This window comes from Gasterosteus aculeatus, chromosome 2 (assembly GCF_964276395.1).
Source record: "Gasterosteus aculeatus chromosome 2, fGasAcu3.hap1.1, whole genome shotgun sequence".
In the NCBI taxonomy this organism is placed as follows: Eukaryota; Metazoa; Chordata; class Actinopteri; order Perciformes; family Gasterosteidae; genus Gasterosteus; species Gasterosteus aculeatus.
In genome coordinates, this window is record NC_135689.1 from 11882690 (window position 1) to 11896636 (window position 13947).

Below are 13947 nucleotides of genomic sequence, written 5' to 3' on the forward strand. Positions count from 1 at the left end.
TGTTTATTTGACTTTTTCATGCAGCTGGGTCTAATGTTGAGGACGGCAGCAAGCATGTCAGAAACCCGCCTGAGACCATGACCCTCAAGAAAGAAGGTGACACGTGACCCTCAGTCCCACCCGGTGCGATCTGTGTCCCCTCAATCCTCATCAGTTCATCGGTGTGACTCTTCTGCTCCCCTCCACAGATATGCACACATTTGGGCACTGCCCAGCACACGACGACATCTATCTGGTGATGTGCAGCCACTGTGGCCAGGTGGTGAAGCCTCAGGCCTTTGAGAAGCACTGTGAGAGGCGGCACGGTCCTCTCCCAAAGATGTGCGGACAGTCTTCTGCTTCAGCCTCCCAGCAGCGCCTTTGTCCTGCGCGCCCTCCTGCAAATCACTCCTCCTCTAGAGAGAGGCGGAAAGACGGCAGATGCCATGAAACCAGTGTCCCCTCCTCTTCCTCTTCCTCCGCAGCATCACCGGTGCACCAGCACAGGCCTGGCAAGGCCCAGCAGGACGCTGTGAGGTACTGTGTACAATTTAATTTTTGGAATATATAAAAATTGGAATATGAATTATCTGATTTTAGAAGAAGCTTAACTGAAGAATGTGGCCCAGTTCCCCTTTTTCTGTTGTTGCTTTATTGAATCTAACTAAAGCTCTAAGAAGACCGATGTAGGTGAAACAGAAGCATATACCACAAAATCTGAATGAATGAACTAGCTCTTCATTATGTTCAATATGCAGTAACTAATGTTTGCAGAGCATTGAGGAACTCAATAAGTATTACGTTTTACATACAAGATGCTTTGCAATATGCTCCGATGTTACGTGATTTTGAACTGGCATGAACCTGAATGCAGTTACCTTTTGCGTCTATATTCCGAGCCTGTATTGCATTCACTCATTCTTCTCTAATTACCGCTGCAGTTTTCGTTCGCTGGAAAGGTTCCCCCACGAGAAGTCTGCCCTCCCACCCCACGCGTCCTCCCTGCCCTCAGTGCAGAAGCCCACAGCGCCGCAGTCCCGTGAGTCTCGTGGTCCTCTGCGGAGAACGAGAACCTACAGCCGGACTTCCAAAAACATCGATAGTAAGTCCGCTGTTATACACAACATGCGTTGTTTTTTTTCCTCGACTGCTTCTCTGCCATGTCTCTTCAACAAAAATGTAGTGTATTAGTGCTAATCAATGATCAGATTGCATGAATATTAGTGCCTCGGGTTGACCGTCTGTGTTGCTCACTAACTACTGTGTTTGCTTTCTTCACCACAGAGAAAAAGTGTGACCTGAACAAACCGTGTGGGGTTCTGGATCCAGAGAGGAAGGAGCTGAGCAGCCAGGAGCTCATATGCACCGTAAACGCTAGATGCCTTCTCAAGGCCTTTTGTCTAATATTGTTTCCTGTGTCTTTACTGGTGTTCATTACGAACAAAGATACAAGTATTTTGTCTTAGAGGTTGCATTTGTCACTTGATACAGGAAGATAGGAGATTTTTAAATCTGTTTATCATAGTTTGGTGTGGCATCTAAAGCCTCTATTTTTTTTACCCCTGTTTTCTCTACGCAGACGGATTCTATCCACCAGCAGCAGAAAGCTTTGGGAAGGACTAAGACCTTCGATCAACTGACAGAGGAGCAGAAAACTCCTTCTGCAGATCGAGATACGGAGCAGCTTCCTGTCGGATCAAAAGACAACGAGAAACAACAACCAGAGAAACATCTTCAGACCAGAATAACTTATAACAGCGTTCTCAGGTATGAAATGTGTTTTTTCTTGCTCTGTGTCTGCGTGATGGTTGCCATGTGTTCCCTGTGTCAGTTTAGAGCGTAGGTTGCTCACGTACACTACGGGGGAGTAAGGTGATGTGGGTCAAGGGTCAGTAGGCAGGAAAATGTCAGAAAAGCTCTGAAAATAAGCTGATAGACTCGGTCTGTAATTACTGACAATTACCGGCATCCGTACAATGTGTCATTGCCGCTGCACACTGACAAATCTGCTAGTCTTCTGTATGCGCTACCCTGCGGTGCCCTGTGGGGAAACCCTCCAGTTACACGCATTACACAGACAAAGTACTTTGTCACACACGTTCACGACACAGCTGGTTGTGATCTATTTTGCCTTCAAAGCAGTTCCGGCGTCCCATCAGAAAGCATTCCACGGGCGGAAGGTGAAAGCTCTGTGGAAGTGGAGGCGCAGCCTCAGATTCCCCTCAAAGGGAGCGTGGTTTCAGGCGAGGAGAGTGACGATGGGAGGCAGCAGGAAGCCGTGGACCTGCCGGCCACACCCTGGCACCCTAAACCTCTCGGGGTGAGTGCAGAAATAGTAGTGCGATGCAAAAGTAGTATGATTATTTTAAGGAATGCCGGGAATTTATAGCGATTGATTGATTTAGTGTCCCTTTTAGAAAGAAAAGGGTGGGTGCTACTTTTAAACTGATTGTTTACACTTCTCAAAATGACCCGTGATTCAGTCTGTATGATTTCAACCTGCTTCTGCTTTTTGTAGCTTTGCACTTTCGGATGCCGCACGTTAGGCTGCAGCATCTTCACCTTCAATCGCCGATGGCACCATCTGCGGTTTGCCCTCGGGGCCATGTTGGAACGCCATGTCAGCACACACTTGTGGAAGTGAGTATCACTTCTCTACGTTGTTATCACCTATCCATACATGACAAGGTGAAAGGAAGAGTTGCTCAGTGGGTGTGGAGATGGTGTGTCCCGATCCAGTACAAAAAGCTCAAATTAAAATAATCTGGTGAGAAAACGGACAGACATTGATCTGGTTGAGGATGAAAAGGATTGATTGCCATTTCTTTTCACGTCATCATCAGAGACGTAAGTGTATTTGCCCCCTTATTCCCCCTTAATGGGCCCATATTTCAGAACTTTAGCTGTTTGTTGTGCTGACTCAATCACTGGGATGTTAACTTGCATACGAGAGGATCAACTACTAGATACTCTGTTTAACTGAATTAGGCTGCCGTTCATGCACCTAAACTACATCACAGGAAGTGATAATATCCACACTATGCAGCCAAACTGGGCTACACAAAACACAACCTACTGGTTTATCTAATTTCCCAGTTTATAGGACGGGCGGGCTTCTAAGCTGACCAGAACTGTCTTTTCTCTTCTGCTTTCCTTTTCATTTCTGTGAAATACAGGAGTGGTAATGTCCTTCATGTTTTTCCTTTAACTTACAGGAAAATGCCTCAAGTATCATCAGGTCTCAGGTCCTGCCATGTCTCAGATCCCACCGTAGGAGCACCTGTCAGGACTGCCGTACCCACCAAATCTACAGCCTACCGCAGCCTCAAATCTACCTCACTTGGACCACTGGAAACCAAAACCAGTCAGCACAACGCTCAGAGTACCAAACCGCCGTCTTCCACCACGTCTGCGAGACTTATGCAGGATGCAAGTGCAGCACAGAAAGTTGTTCACGTCGGTGAGGAAAAGTCCTCCAAACATATCAGGGATCCCGTGCTCAATGAGAAGGTGCAGCCACACCTCCCTTCCCTTCAAGGAACAGTAAACGGCACCTTCTCACACAAAAAGAAGCCATGCCTTCCTCTCCACGGCCCCCGGAGCAGAGGGAGGCCTCTGGGGATTCAGCAGAAGGTGGTGGGCTACGACCAGAGAGGTCCTGCACAAAAGCGCAAAGACGGCAGTGAATCTCAGCCTCTGGGCTCCTCGCTATCCAGAAGCAAGTGTCAACGCTTGGCCTCCCCTCCCCAGAGAGGAGAGAAGGTGGAAAGAATAACGGGCTCGCGCATGCTTTGGGCCTGGAGAAAAGATCCAACCCCTGAAACGTGAGTAGTCAAGCTGGCCGCGTGCTGCAGGTCACATACATGTCATACATGTTAGTGACTCGTGACCGTAAAGCCTAAAATGGCATGAATGGAAGTGGCACACATCATATTCTTGATCTGAACTGGATTGTATGTTTTATCAATGATGAATACATTTCTTGATGACAGTTGTTAATCTCTTATCTTCACAGCCAATAAATAAGCCAGCCTTTTAAAACAGACACTTGAAGAAGAAGTCTGCTGCTGCCTGCATGGTATGTGTGTGTGTATGTTTCTGTCCACAAATATTTAGGTCTTCCCCTTTTTATGCACAGACATCAGGAATAAATATTGGTCTGCATGTTACCATATGTATATATTTTTGCAAACAACCTATTTTTCTATGCGACTAAATGACTCAGTTTGTTACTTGTGTAATACTGTGAAAATACCTCAAATTACTTGTCATGCTGCTAAAATGAAAAGTGATATGGCAAAAAAGTAAATGATTCTTCAATCCTCATCGCCCCGTGTCGTCTGTTTGATGCTGCAGTTCTGTACCAATAGACCATTAGAGATGGTCAAAATGCAATTTTGTTGTACACATTGTCAACATTCCTTTACATTTTTCCAAACTTGTATTTTTTGACTCATTGTACAGTTATGTAAAAGTGGAAATATATTTTTTAGTATTCGTCAAATGGTTGCGATGGCCGGTAAATATCATTATTCAATTTATTTATTTATTATTCAATAGTGCACTACCTAAGTTTACCACTAGATGCCGTTATGCTATCAATTTTTCTAATGTTTCAAATGCAGCGTTATCAATTTCCTGGAAGTTATGTAAGCGCACACACTTTATATAAAAATTGTAGTCTATTATTATGGGTGAAATGACTGAATCAGTTCATGATGGACGTTTATAACTTACTGGAGTTAATACACATTTTTGTAAATGAGATTTTCCATACAGTTAACCCCCAGGGGCTACTCTATATTTACTATGTTAGCACCTCTACATTAGTCATAGTAGCGTTGGCTAAATGTCACAGCTTTGTCCTTCAACTACTCCCTTAGATATCAGCCTCATGGAACACAAACATAGGAATATGTCACAGATGATTTTTGGAAATAGTAAGAGATACAGTAAAAATAGAACCAGCACAATGTGAATATCTTGATCTTTTTTATTAATTCAAATGACATTTTCTTTATCATTAATGTCTACTGGGTTGCACCTATCCTGCAGTCAGAGAAGCTCTTAAGCAAACCATGCAAAGCCATTCCACTTTAGCCACAAGACCTCTCAGCTGTTCTGGCAGGGACCTTCCAGCTCATCTTTGAGGGCGGTAATCAATAAACTCTGAGCTTGTAAGGCTGTTAAAAGCCCCATTCCTGTCCTGTGGCCACTCGCAGCTGCACACATTTCAAGCAGAGAGCCTCAAGGACGTTTCCTTAATTGCTGCTACACACCATCAGATGAAAGGTTATAGCTGTATGTTTGGCAAAGACCACTCCCTTCCTTAATAATGAAGTGAACAGTAACTACACCATTACGGCAGAAAGAAAAAGGCCTGTGAACTACACAGATCTCCAACCTAAGATTGTGTGTTTTATTGATGTTGCAAGTGTGAAAACATTTGTGCATCATAACAAACTAGAAATTAAAAATGACATAGTCCTGAGAAGATTAATTAATCCATTTGGAACCCATTGTCTTACAGGAATTCCTCGGGGAAGTCTCTCAGTTTTCCTCCCCAGCTTTTATAAAAAAATATTCTTTGACTTTTCTTAAAAATGTTATGTTTTAATAATTGTAGGGTATCCATTTGAGATCTCCATATGTTACCTGATACAGCCACCAATCTGATGAAGCACTCTTCTTAATTCCTTATGGCTTTACGATACTGACTGAGAATAACTGGTGGCTACATGCTCACTGCCCATTAGGAAAAGCGGCACTCCTATGAAGGTTTTCATACATGTTCAATAAAGATTTTCACCATATTGTCAAGCGTAAAATACATCCTATGTCATTAAAAATTAAAACATGAACGAACATTTATGGTCAAGACTTGAATGCAGAAACAGTAGCACAGCAGCACACATGATGCAGAATGACATCCGATTATACACGAGTGGAGTCAGTACAACATAGCAGTACAAGAATAGTGATTCGTAATACATATATATCTATATATACTGTATATATATAGGAAGGCAGATTTGCTTTGGAGAAAGGTTAAGCCACACTTCTACTCTACGTTGGGACCTTTGCAATAGGACTTAGGAGAATAATAGGAGTTTTTTCTCTGTATGTGAAACCTTTATTACGAGTGGCAACTAGGCCTGAATGAACTCGATTGATATTGGGTTACTTTGGGGCATATTAGTATATTTTGTTACCATATTAGATTCCGCAACCCCCATTAAGTAGTTTCTAAAAATCCAGCAGTGGTGCTAAATGTTGCTCCATGTATTTCCACCTGGTGGTCCCATGTGTGTGCGAGAACGGTTAACACACCACCTCTCTGAAAAGTGTGGCTTCCTCTTCTCACACACACACAGAAGATGCTGCGTTGCACCCTGCACCTGTGAACATGACCTACATTTTGGGTAGAAAAGTGTACATCTTATGATTTGAGAGCTATACTGACATCTAGCTAGAGGTCTGGGATTTTACATACATATGTATTTGTATATGAGCAATACATTATTTCCAAAGTTCTTGTATTATACTTCTTGTAAATCATAAGACTCAGAGAACAAATGTTGAGAGAACGTTCCAGGCGTTTCCCTCACAACCATCATTAAAGACTTAAAGGGAATCACGGTTGAGTGATTGCTTATCGGCCTTGTAATGACAGAGGTACACACAAAAAGGCAAACACATCTGGGCTGAATTGGGGCTGTCAGCGTGCAGGGAGCCAGAGAGAACGGCTTTGTGTTGCTGTGACTCGTGATGTAACACACCTATCACCTGCTCGTCAGAGAGACAATGGCATCAAAAGATTCTATTAGCATTTACCAACTACTAACCTTCTTGTGTTACGACACTAACTGCACCATTTATTAAAATCACCCTTTCTTGACCGTGCCTCTTTTCAACCTTGTTGATGAAAATATGCACAGCATACGAGGTGTTTCGCATGGAAAATAATTCAACTTATCTTCTGAAATCTCCCCGACAGAAGCTTCAAACGCTAAAGTCAGCTCCGTCCTGTCAAATACGTACAGCCTCATCAACATACTCATACTCTTCTGAACGAAACCCAGTAGGTTTTATTATTTGGCGAACTCTGTTTACCTGCTGACGCAGCGTATATCTACTACAGGAGAAGACAGCGTGACACTTATTAAAATCTACTACATAATTTATGGCATATGAGTACACTCAGGGTTATGCTCTGTGTAAGGTGCTCCTTTTACATATAAGAATGATTCAAATAAACTCAAGCTGGCAGTTTTTAACCTGGTCTTTAACCTGCTTGTGTGAGTCAGAGTCAGCTCTGTGTAATAGTCTGTTTAATGAACCATGGTACCGGTCTGTATACATAGCTGAGACAATATGTTGCTAATCATTCAAGACAAAACAATTTCCTGCTTATATCTAATCTGTATTTGTTGGCTGCGTGCCATGTTTTTAATTGTGTACGGCTTCCTTTGGGGTTAAACTGTGCAATAATGAATTCTTCTTATGTTCTGGATCAAGCTGGTAAACTATTTTATACCATACCTATCTGTAAATTGATCTCTATTTCTCCTTTAACACAATACACAGCTCTGAATAACGATCGGACCCATAAGATATATCTGAGCGTAACTCAGTATTGGATTTAAAGCAGAAGGGAAATAACCTGCGATGACCTTTTAGTAATGTTTGGACTACTGTTTTCTCTTCATCCCACTTAAACAGATCAGCCTGAGAACTCACATAATGCGTGTTGATGGCATGCTGTTTTTCTAAAGATGACTCGAGGTTAACAACGGATGTATTGGCGGCCGCGGCCTGTGTAAGTCTCTAGCCCTGTGTTGATGGAGGAGGAGCACACGTATCTATGCTTTGATGCTTAGGTAAGATGAATCTATTCTAGTCCATGTAATAAATAGAATTATGAGGTGGCCATGATTCAAATCTTTTTCAAACCTTAATTTCCACAATTTATCGTTTTAATGGATCACTTCCTGAGTGCTGACACCAACAATAAATTGTCTTTGTTTCACTGTCATAAGACTTGCGTTGTTCCCTCGGTTCATGAACACTGCCATTCCTTCACAGTATGAATATTAAGTGCTACAGATTAATATGCTGGAAAGGTCCTGCTTATTGTCCTTGTGGGAAACAAGACTTGCTTTGTTTTTTTACCCCCTTTGAGATCCTTATTTCCACTTGCCGACAGCTGTAGATGGACTTCCTTTCTTCTTATCCTCCCACAAGGTCACAGTTTACGTCATCTAAAACATGGCCCACGTTGTACCATGAACATCCAGTCCTTGTCGGCCTCATCTCAGACCACCATTGGAGTGTCCGAGAAGACGGAGCTGATGGACTCTGCTACTGACTTCTTCCTCTTCCCCTTCATAAGAGAACCAGCCTCTGCATCCAGATCATCGTCATCGTCTTCCCCACTGGGGTTCAGCTTGCCGTTCTGGCCCCGTAAGTCCTTGGAGTCAATGAAGGCCACGTGCCTGTTCAGCGCCGGGTCCTCGTGAGTCGGCGTCACGCTGAGCATGGACGAGTGGATGCTGTCATCACCCGGAGCCTTACCTTTGTTGGGGCAGCAGAAGCAACGACATGGTGTCAAGTACAGATACATGAGCACAAGCACCACACTGGCCAGACAGCCCACCAAGGTTGTGTAGGCTGTGTTCAGGCTGTCACTGCCACCATGCATGGTGAAGTTGTGAACCTTCAGCACCACATAGATGGTCTCATTGGTGGCCTCGCTCATGGCAAAGCAAGTGTAGGTCCCAGAGTCCTCGTTCCTCACCGGGTCAATCTGCAGATTTCCGTCTGGCAATACTTTGGCTGTCTGGTTGCTTCCAGGTGTCACCACCACATTACCAGGCGTTATCCAGGTTTTTAACATCCCCCTGCGTTTGGTGTCACAGCCAAGTATCAACCTCTGCTCCAAAAAAGCCTCTTCGTCCGCCTCCTTGAAGGTGCTGCAGTTCATACTGTCACCGCTGAGATTGAAAACGCCCACTTTGTTTTTTTGAGGGCCAGCCAGAATACAGGTGTAGTCGTCTTTGAAGTCCATAGCGGAGTTCATCTTTCGAATGTACCAATGGGAAAGGAGTGTGTAGAGATCACAGTGACACAGCAGAGGGTTATTGTGGAAGTAGAGGCCGTTTTTTATCCAGGCAGGCAGCGCCTGGAGCTCATCAATGGGTAACATCTTGATCTTGTTGGAGGACACATCGAGAAGACTAAGTTTCTCCAGGTGGGACTTTTCCTTGACCAGCTCCATAGGAAAGCGGGAGATTTGGTTCTTGCTTAGGTAGAGCTTCTGAAGGTTGATCATGCCGAGAAAGGCTGAGCGGTCAATCTGGGAAACTTGGTTATTGTACAGCAAGAGGACCTCCAGGTTAACCAAAGGCTCAAAGATGAACTCGTCCAACAGTTGCAGGTTGTTGGAGGACAGATCCAAGTAACGCAGTTGCTTCACGTTGTGGAACGCCTCCGATGACAGGAAGTGGAGACCATTGTGGCTGAGGAGGAGATTATGCAGCTTCAGGAGCTTGACGGGGGTCCACTCTGACCGCAGACGGTCTATCTCATTGTAGCTGAGATCCAGCACAGCAGTGTAGAGCGGCAGACCTGTTGGGACGGTGGTCAGATTCATCTTGGAGCAGCTCACTATGTTCGAGGCGCAGATGCATGTCTTATGGCAGTTTAGGGTGGATGCCGCTGCCCCCGGAAGCCAGAGGAGCGCCATACAGAGGGTGAGCGAGAGGACCCATCCCGGACACTCACTCCAATGAGGTACGGTCTTCAGCAGGCCGTCCCCTGTTCTGGTAGAAGGCTGCAACATGCTAGCAGGAGATTTAAATCCCTGAAAGGTTCACCACGATGCCACGGAGAAACGCATGGAAGAGCAGCTGGAGAATGTTCCAGGCATTTTTAAGTGCACGCTGGAAGAAAGCAGAAACAGAGACAACAAAAACATTAATTATTAAACAGAAACACAGATTGTAGAAGCGAGAAGGGAATGTCACACGTATTCAAATCCCAACAACAATGTAAATCTCTGACACCTGCTGTCACACCCACATTATACAATTATTTTAATAGAACAAACCAGATTCTCCTGTTTTGATGCTGCCATCCGTATCTTTACTACAATAATAACTGTAAGCACATGAAACATGTTAAAGTATGATCCCTTAAACCAAACATAAATGCTTGTTTTTGTGTAGATGAATATACCCGTATGACAGTCAGATAATACATAAAAAGTGGCAAACATTAGCTGTAAGTATAAAAAGTATACTTGTATTCAGGGTCAGTTCAAATTGTCCTTGGAAATATAATAAAACGCACCACAGTTAGTCTTGCAAGTAAAAGCTTAAAGGAGTCTGAATGGATGCCCAGCATGGACTGACTGCATTATTAGTCTGTCAGAAAAGAAAGCAATGACGTATTTATGTGCATTGCTGTGCAGTACTTGGATATAATGTCCATAATGTCCATACTTCCCCTCTGCACCCATCTGCACATGCAGTAAGTTGCGTCTGTCCCCCACGGCTCCTCGCGCATTTATTGCCTACAATACTAACTTGAACCTGCCGCTTTGCACAAAGTGCGTCTTCCCTTAAAACAAACACACACACGCACACAAACGCGGTGCTCGCACTAAACCATGTGCATTCACACTCCTGGAAGACACGCATCGATTCTTCTTCCTCTTCCCAGTTGCCCGTCCGTCTCCTTCGCTCTATTCAACCCCCCCAAAGACGAAGCTGAAAGGATGTTTTGCACTAAAACATAAACCACGAAGTCACACAAACGTGAAATAATACGAATTTGCGCTATGGAGCATCCTGGCATGTCCCTATGCATTTGTGGGAGAGCTCTTCAAACGTTGCATTGCACCATTCCTGCTCGACAAACAAACGAGCACAACATGGAAACGGAAACCGAGAGATGCTCTTACCTTCGATCGGTGCCGGGATGCTGGATTTCACAAAAAAACTGTCGTCTGGTTAAATCACGTTCCGATGTTGCTCCAGACAAACAGTCCCCGTCTGAGTCTTGTGCGTGTCTGCCGTTGAGGACAACAGCGCATATGAGGGAGGTGGGGTGTTCCCTAGAGGAACCCTGCTTCACGCCGCATCCAGTACCCGCTAAAAAAAAAAACATGCGCAAAAAAAATAAGATTGAGAGGAGAGAAAACAACGCGCCTCATTTTAACTGCTGACAACCGCCGACGATCAGCCGTCTTTGCGCTCAACAGAGCGTGATGCTCTGCACGAAGACCGGCGCACATCCGTCCTCTGCGGATAACCGTCGCATCTCCAGCAGATCCTGTCTGGGCTCATCAGCAGCCACGGAGGTCATTAGGAATGAGCTGAGCAAAGCTGATCCACCCTCCATCGATCGACGTATTTTGGAGGTATAGTGCGCTCACGCCAAGAAGGCGCAGTTCACTGAAAGTGGCCGCACCAAAGATGCGCTGCGGAGACGCACCGAAAAGCCACGAGAGGGCTGAACTGGCGCTAATCCTGTTATCCGCTGTCCACTGTAGTGGCCGTTTAGCTGCAGGGTTCATGCATGTTTACATCACCATCATTATTAGTCATATGGGACTCGACTGCAGTCACGTGGTCTCGTGGCCAGCCATAGGTGACGCAAATAGAACGATTTCTGTTGATGTGTAACTTCCGTTGGTGTGACACCAAAGTGGCTGCAAGGTTTCAGGTAAAATAAGAAAACAATATACAACATGTGGCTGAACTAAGCAGCCACACATCTGTACATCTCACCATCTTCAAGTGCATCACTGCATGTTCCAACGAGTGTCATTATTTTATTCTTTGCAAGACTATCTTTGGTTCATTATCTATCTTACGACTCACAATCAGCAATATGTGTAGAATTGTAGTCAATGATTGATGCATTTCTAATCCAGCGGCAGTTAAGTCACTCACTTGAGTATTTCTGCCTGCATTCCCTAAATGTACATAAAAACAATCTGCACCGGTCGTTGAGGTACTTTATAAAAGGTGAGACACTAATTTAATTGTGTTACTACTCACATGTAGTAGTTTACACGGGTATCATGTTCAACTATTTAAATCAGAACATTAGTTTAGTTAGCTTCTGACAGGCTTGTCCAGCTTTCCAACAATAACCTTTGCTCATTTTGTTGTCCTGTTCTCGCTCAGTAGACTCTGTTTATGTGTTTTGGATTGGTTCTGTTTACGGGTGCCGACTGAGCGGGGAAAACCTTGTCATTTTTTTACTCGAGTGAATCCGCCCACATGCTGCCTTTTCACATTCTTTCAGGTTTTCCTTAATTCACAACTCGCCTGCAGATAGCCTGGCTTAAACAAAGCTGTGAGAACTCGTGCATTGCCAATAAGCTGAAGAAGCTTCTTACTCAAAAAGCCAACTAATCATTTCACTAATTAATATAATAGCAACATGAACTATTACTTCATAAGACATATACATTTGTGTGAGACCCTCTTCTAATTAATTAGATAGAGACGTAAGGTTAGAGCACCAGGTGAGCGGAACTGTGCCCCCCTGGAATCATCCCCAATGTCAGACGCTGAAATTAGTGTTATTATTCATTTTATACATTTTTAGATTTTTATGAAAATGTATTGATATGATATTCATTCATAATTTTGTCACAGGATTGCAACAAAATACCCGTCTTGATTATTTCTCAACATGCCGCCAATGCCAGGAAAAACAGGTACGGGCCGAGCCACTGCAGCACTGTGACTGGTGAGATGTAACTGAAAGTGATTAATGTTCCACTGCACTTCCTGCTGTGATAGGGATAGTGTTGCCTGGCAACTGTCTGCGGCCTTTCGTGGACGGTTTCCGGCTCCTTGGCAAATATAAGGGTGGCTCTCCTTCTCTTGTTTATCTCTGTGCACCTGCTCAGATTGGGTTTCTCGCACCGATCGATGTCTCGATCTTGGCAACAACTAAATAAAGAACGCGATGCCTCTCCATGAGCGCCGGGAGGAACGTCCACTGCCAATTTATTATTCACTCATTAGCTTGTATTGAAATATTGAAAGATGTGTCAGAACATGTGTTTTTCGCTGCAAAGCTGTCAATCAGACAGAAATCCCTGATTGTGACTCCATTAAGGGGCGACGGCATTGTGGCTCTCGTTACCACTGCCTGAGATGACCCGATTACATTTCACAAGGGACAACATGAGGAGTTACGCCACATTTTATGCATTCTGAAAGCTATTGGCTGAATTTGCGTGAGAGGATTATTCGCTCGCGCTTCTGATTGCACGTATGTACATGATGTTTACATACAGCAGGCTCTTTCTGTGCTCCAGCGAGCCTCTGTGCTGACATATAAACACACTGTAAACACACACTCTTGTTTCAGAGCTGACAGCAACATGACGACACTACTGGATGCAATTAGACTGCATGGTGGTTGTGCACGTTATAGGCCTGCAGCTGCGTCCATGAAACGGAGAAGAGTTGTTTACCTACAGTTATGATCGCTGTTGCTGTGCCATCGCATTTGTAAACAAGTTTTTAGACGTGCAATAAAAAGTATTTTAGCAAGACTTTTTAAGTTGATATGATTCATTTGTTGGCAGTAGAGGTAGCAAGGCGAGTAGATACAAAGCAAACATATATCAGTTGGGGAAATATTCACTCTCCTATAGCTGTTTTTGGTCTCTTTTTGCTAGTTGAACACTTGTTAGGTAGCAGATTGGTTTTGTTTGGCTGTCTAATTTTGGATGAAAAAGCAATTACCAATAAGGATAATTTATCTCTTTCTTAACAATTTTTAGCAGAAAGTAAAAGTCAAACTTTCTGCCCACCTCTTTACTCTTTATTTGCTGTTTTTCTCTGGCAAAAGGTCTTCAAGTGATTGAAATGTAAAATATAGAATTGTTCAATACTAATAGTTCAAACTTTCGACTGGTACTGTATGATGACGATAATG

General features: G+C 43.9%; 2 protein-coding genes across 2 annotated transcripts in view; one reads left to right on the forward strand and one right to left on the reverse strand.

Annotated features, from left to right (window-relative positions):
• The window catches only part of atxn7l2b (ataxin 7-like 2b), a 5045-nt gene extending 740 nt beyond the window's left edge, over nt 1–4305 (forward strand). The window contains 10 exon segments of the mRNA XM_078092958.1: nt 25–96; nt 189–516; nt 921–1081; nt 1264–1346; nt 1559–1746; nt 2119–2299; nt 2498–2619; nt 3195–3803; nt 4096–4129; nt 4131–4305. Coding sequence (XP_077949084.1) covers nt 25–96; nt 189–516; nt 921–1081; nt 1264–1346; nt 1559–1746; nt 2119–2299; nt 2498–2619; nt 3195–3803; nt 4096–4129; nt 4131–4199 — 1847 coding nt within the window. The 3' untranslated portion in view covers nt 4200–4305.
• A 657-nt stretch (nt 4306–4962) lies between these two features.
• On the reverse strand, nt 4963–11588 carry amigo1 (adhesion molecule with Ig-like domain 1). Its single transcript, XM_040193853.2, has 2 exons — nt 10943–11588; nt 4963–9920 (listed from the first exon to the last, which is right to left on the reverse strand). Exon 2 carries the CDS (start codon nt 9818–9820, stop codon nt 8294–8296), a length of 1527 nt encoding a protein of 508 aa, XP_040049787.1. The 5' UTR covers nt 9821–9920; nt 10943–11588; the 3' UTR covers nt 4963–8293.
• Nucleotides 11589–13947: the final 2359 nt, after the last annotated feature.

Excerpts from the sequence above, each read along its gene's own strand:
- amigo1 (XM_040193853.2), bottom strand. The coding sequence starts at position 9,820 with ATGTTGCAGCCTTCTACCAGAACAGGGGACGGCCTGCTGAAGACCGTA.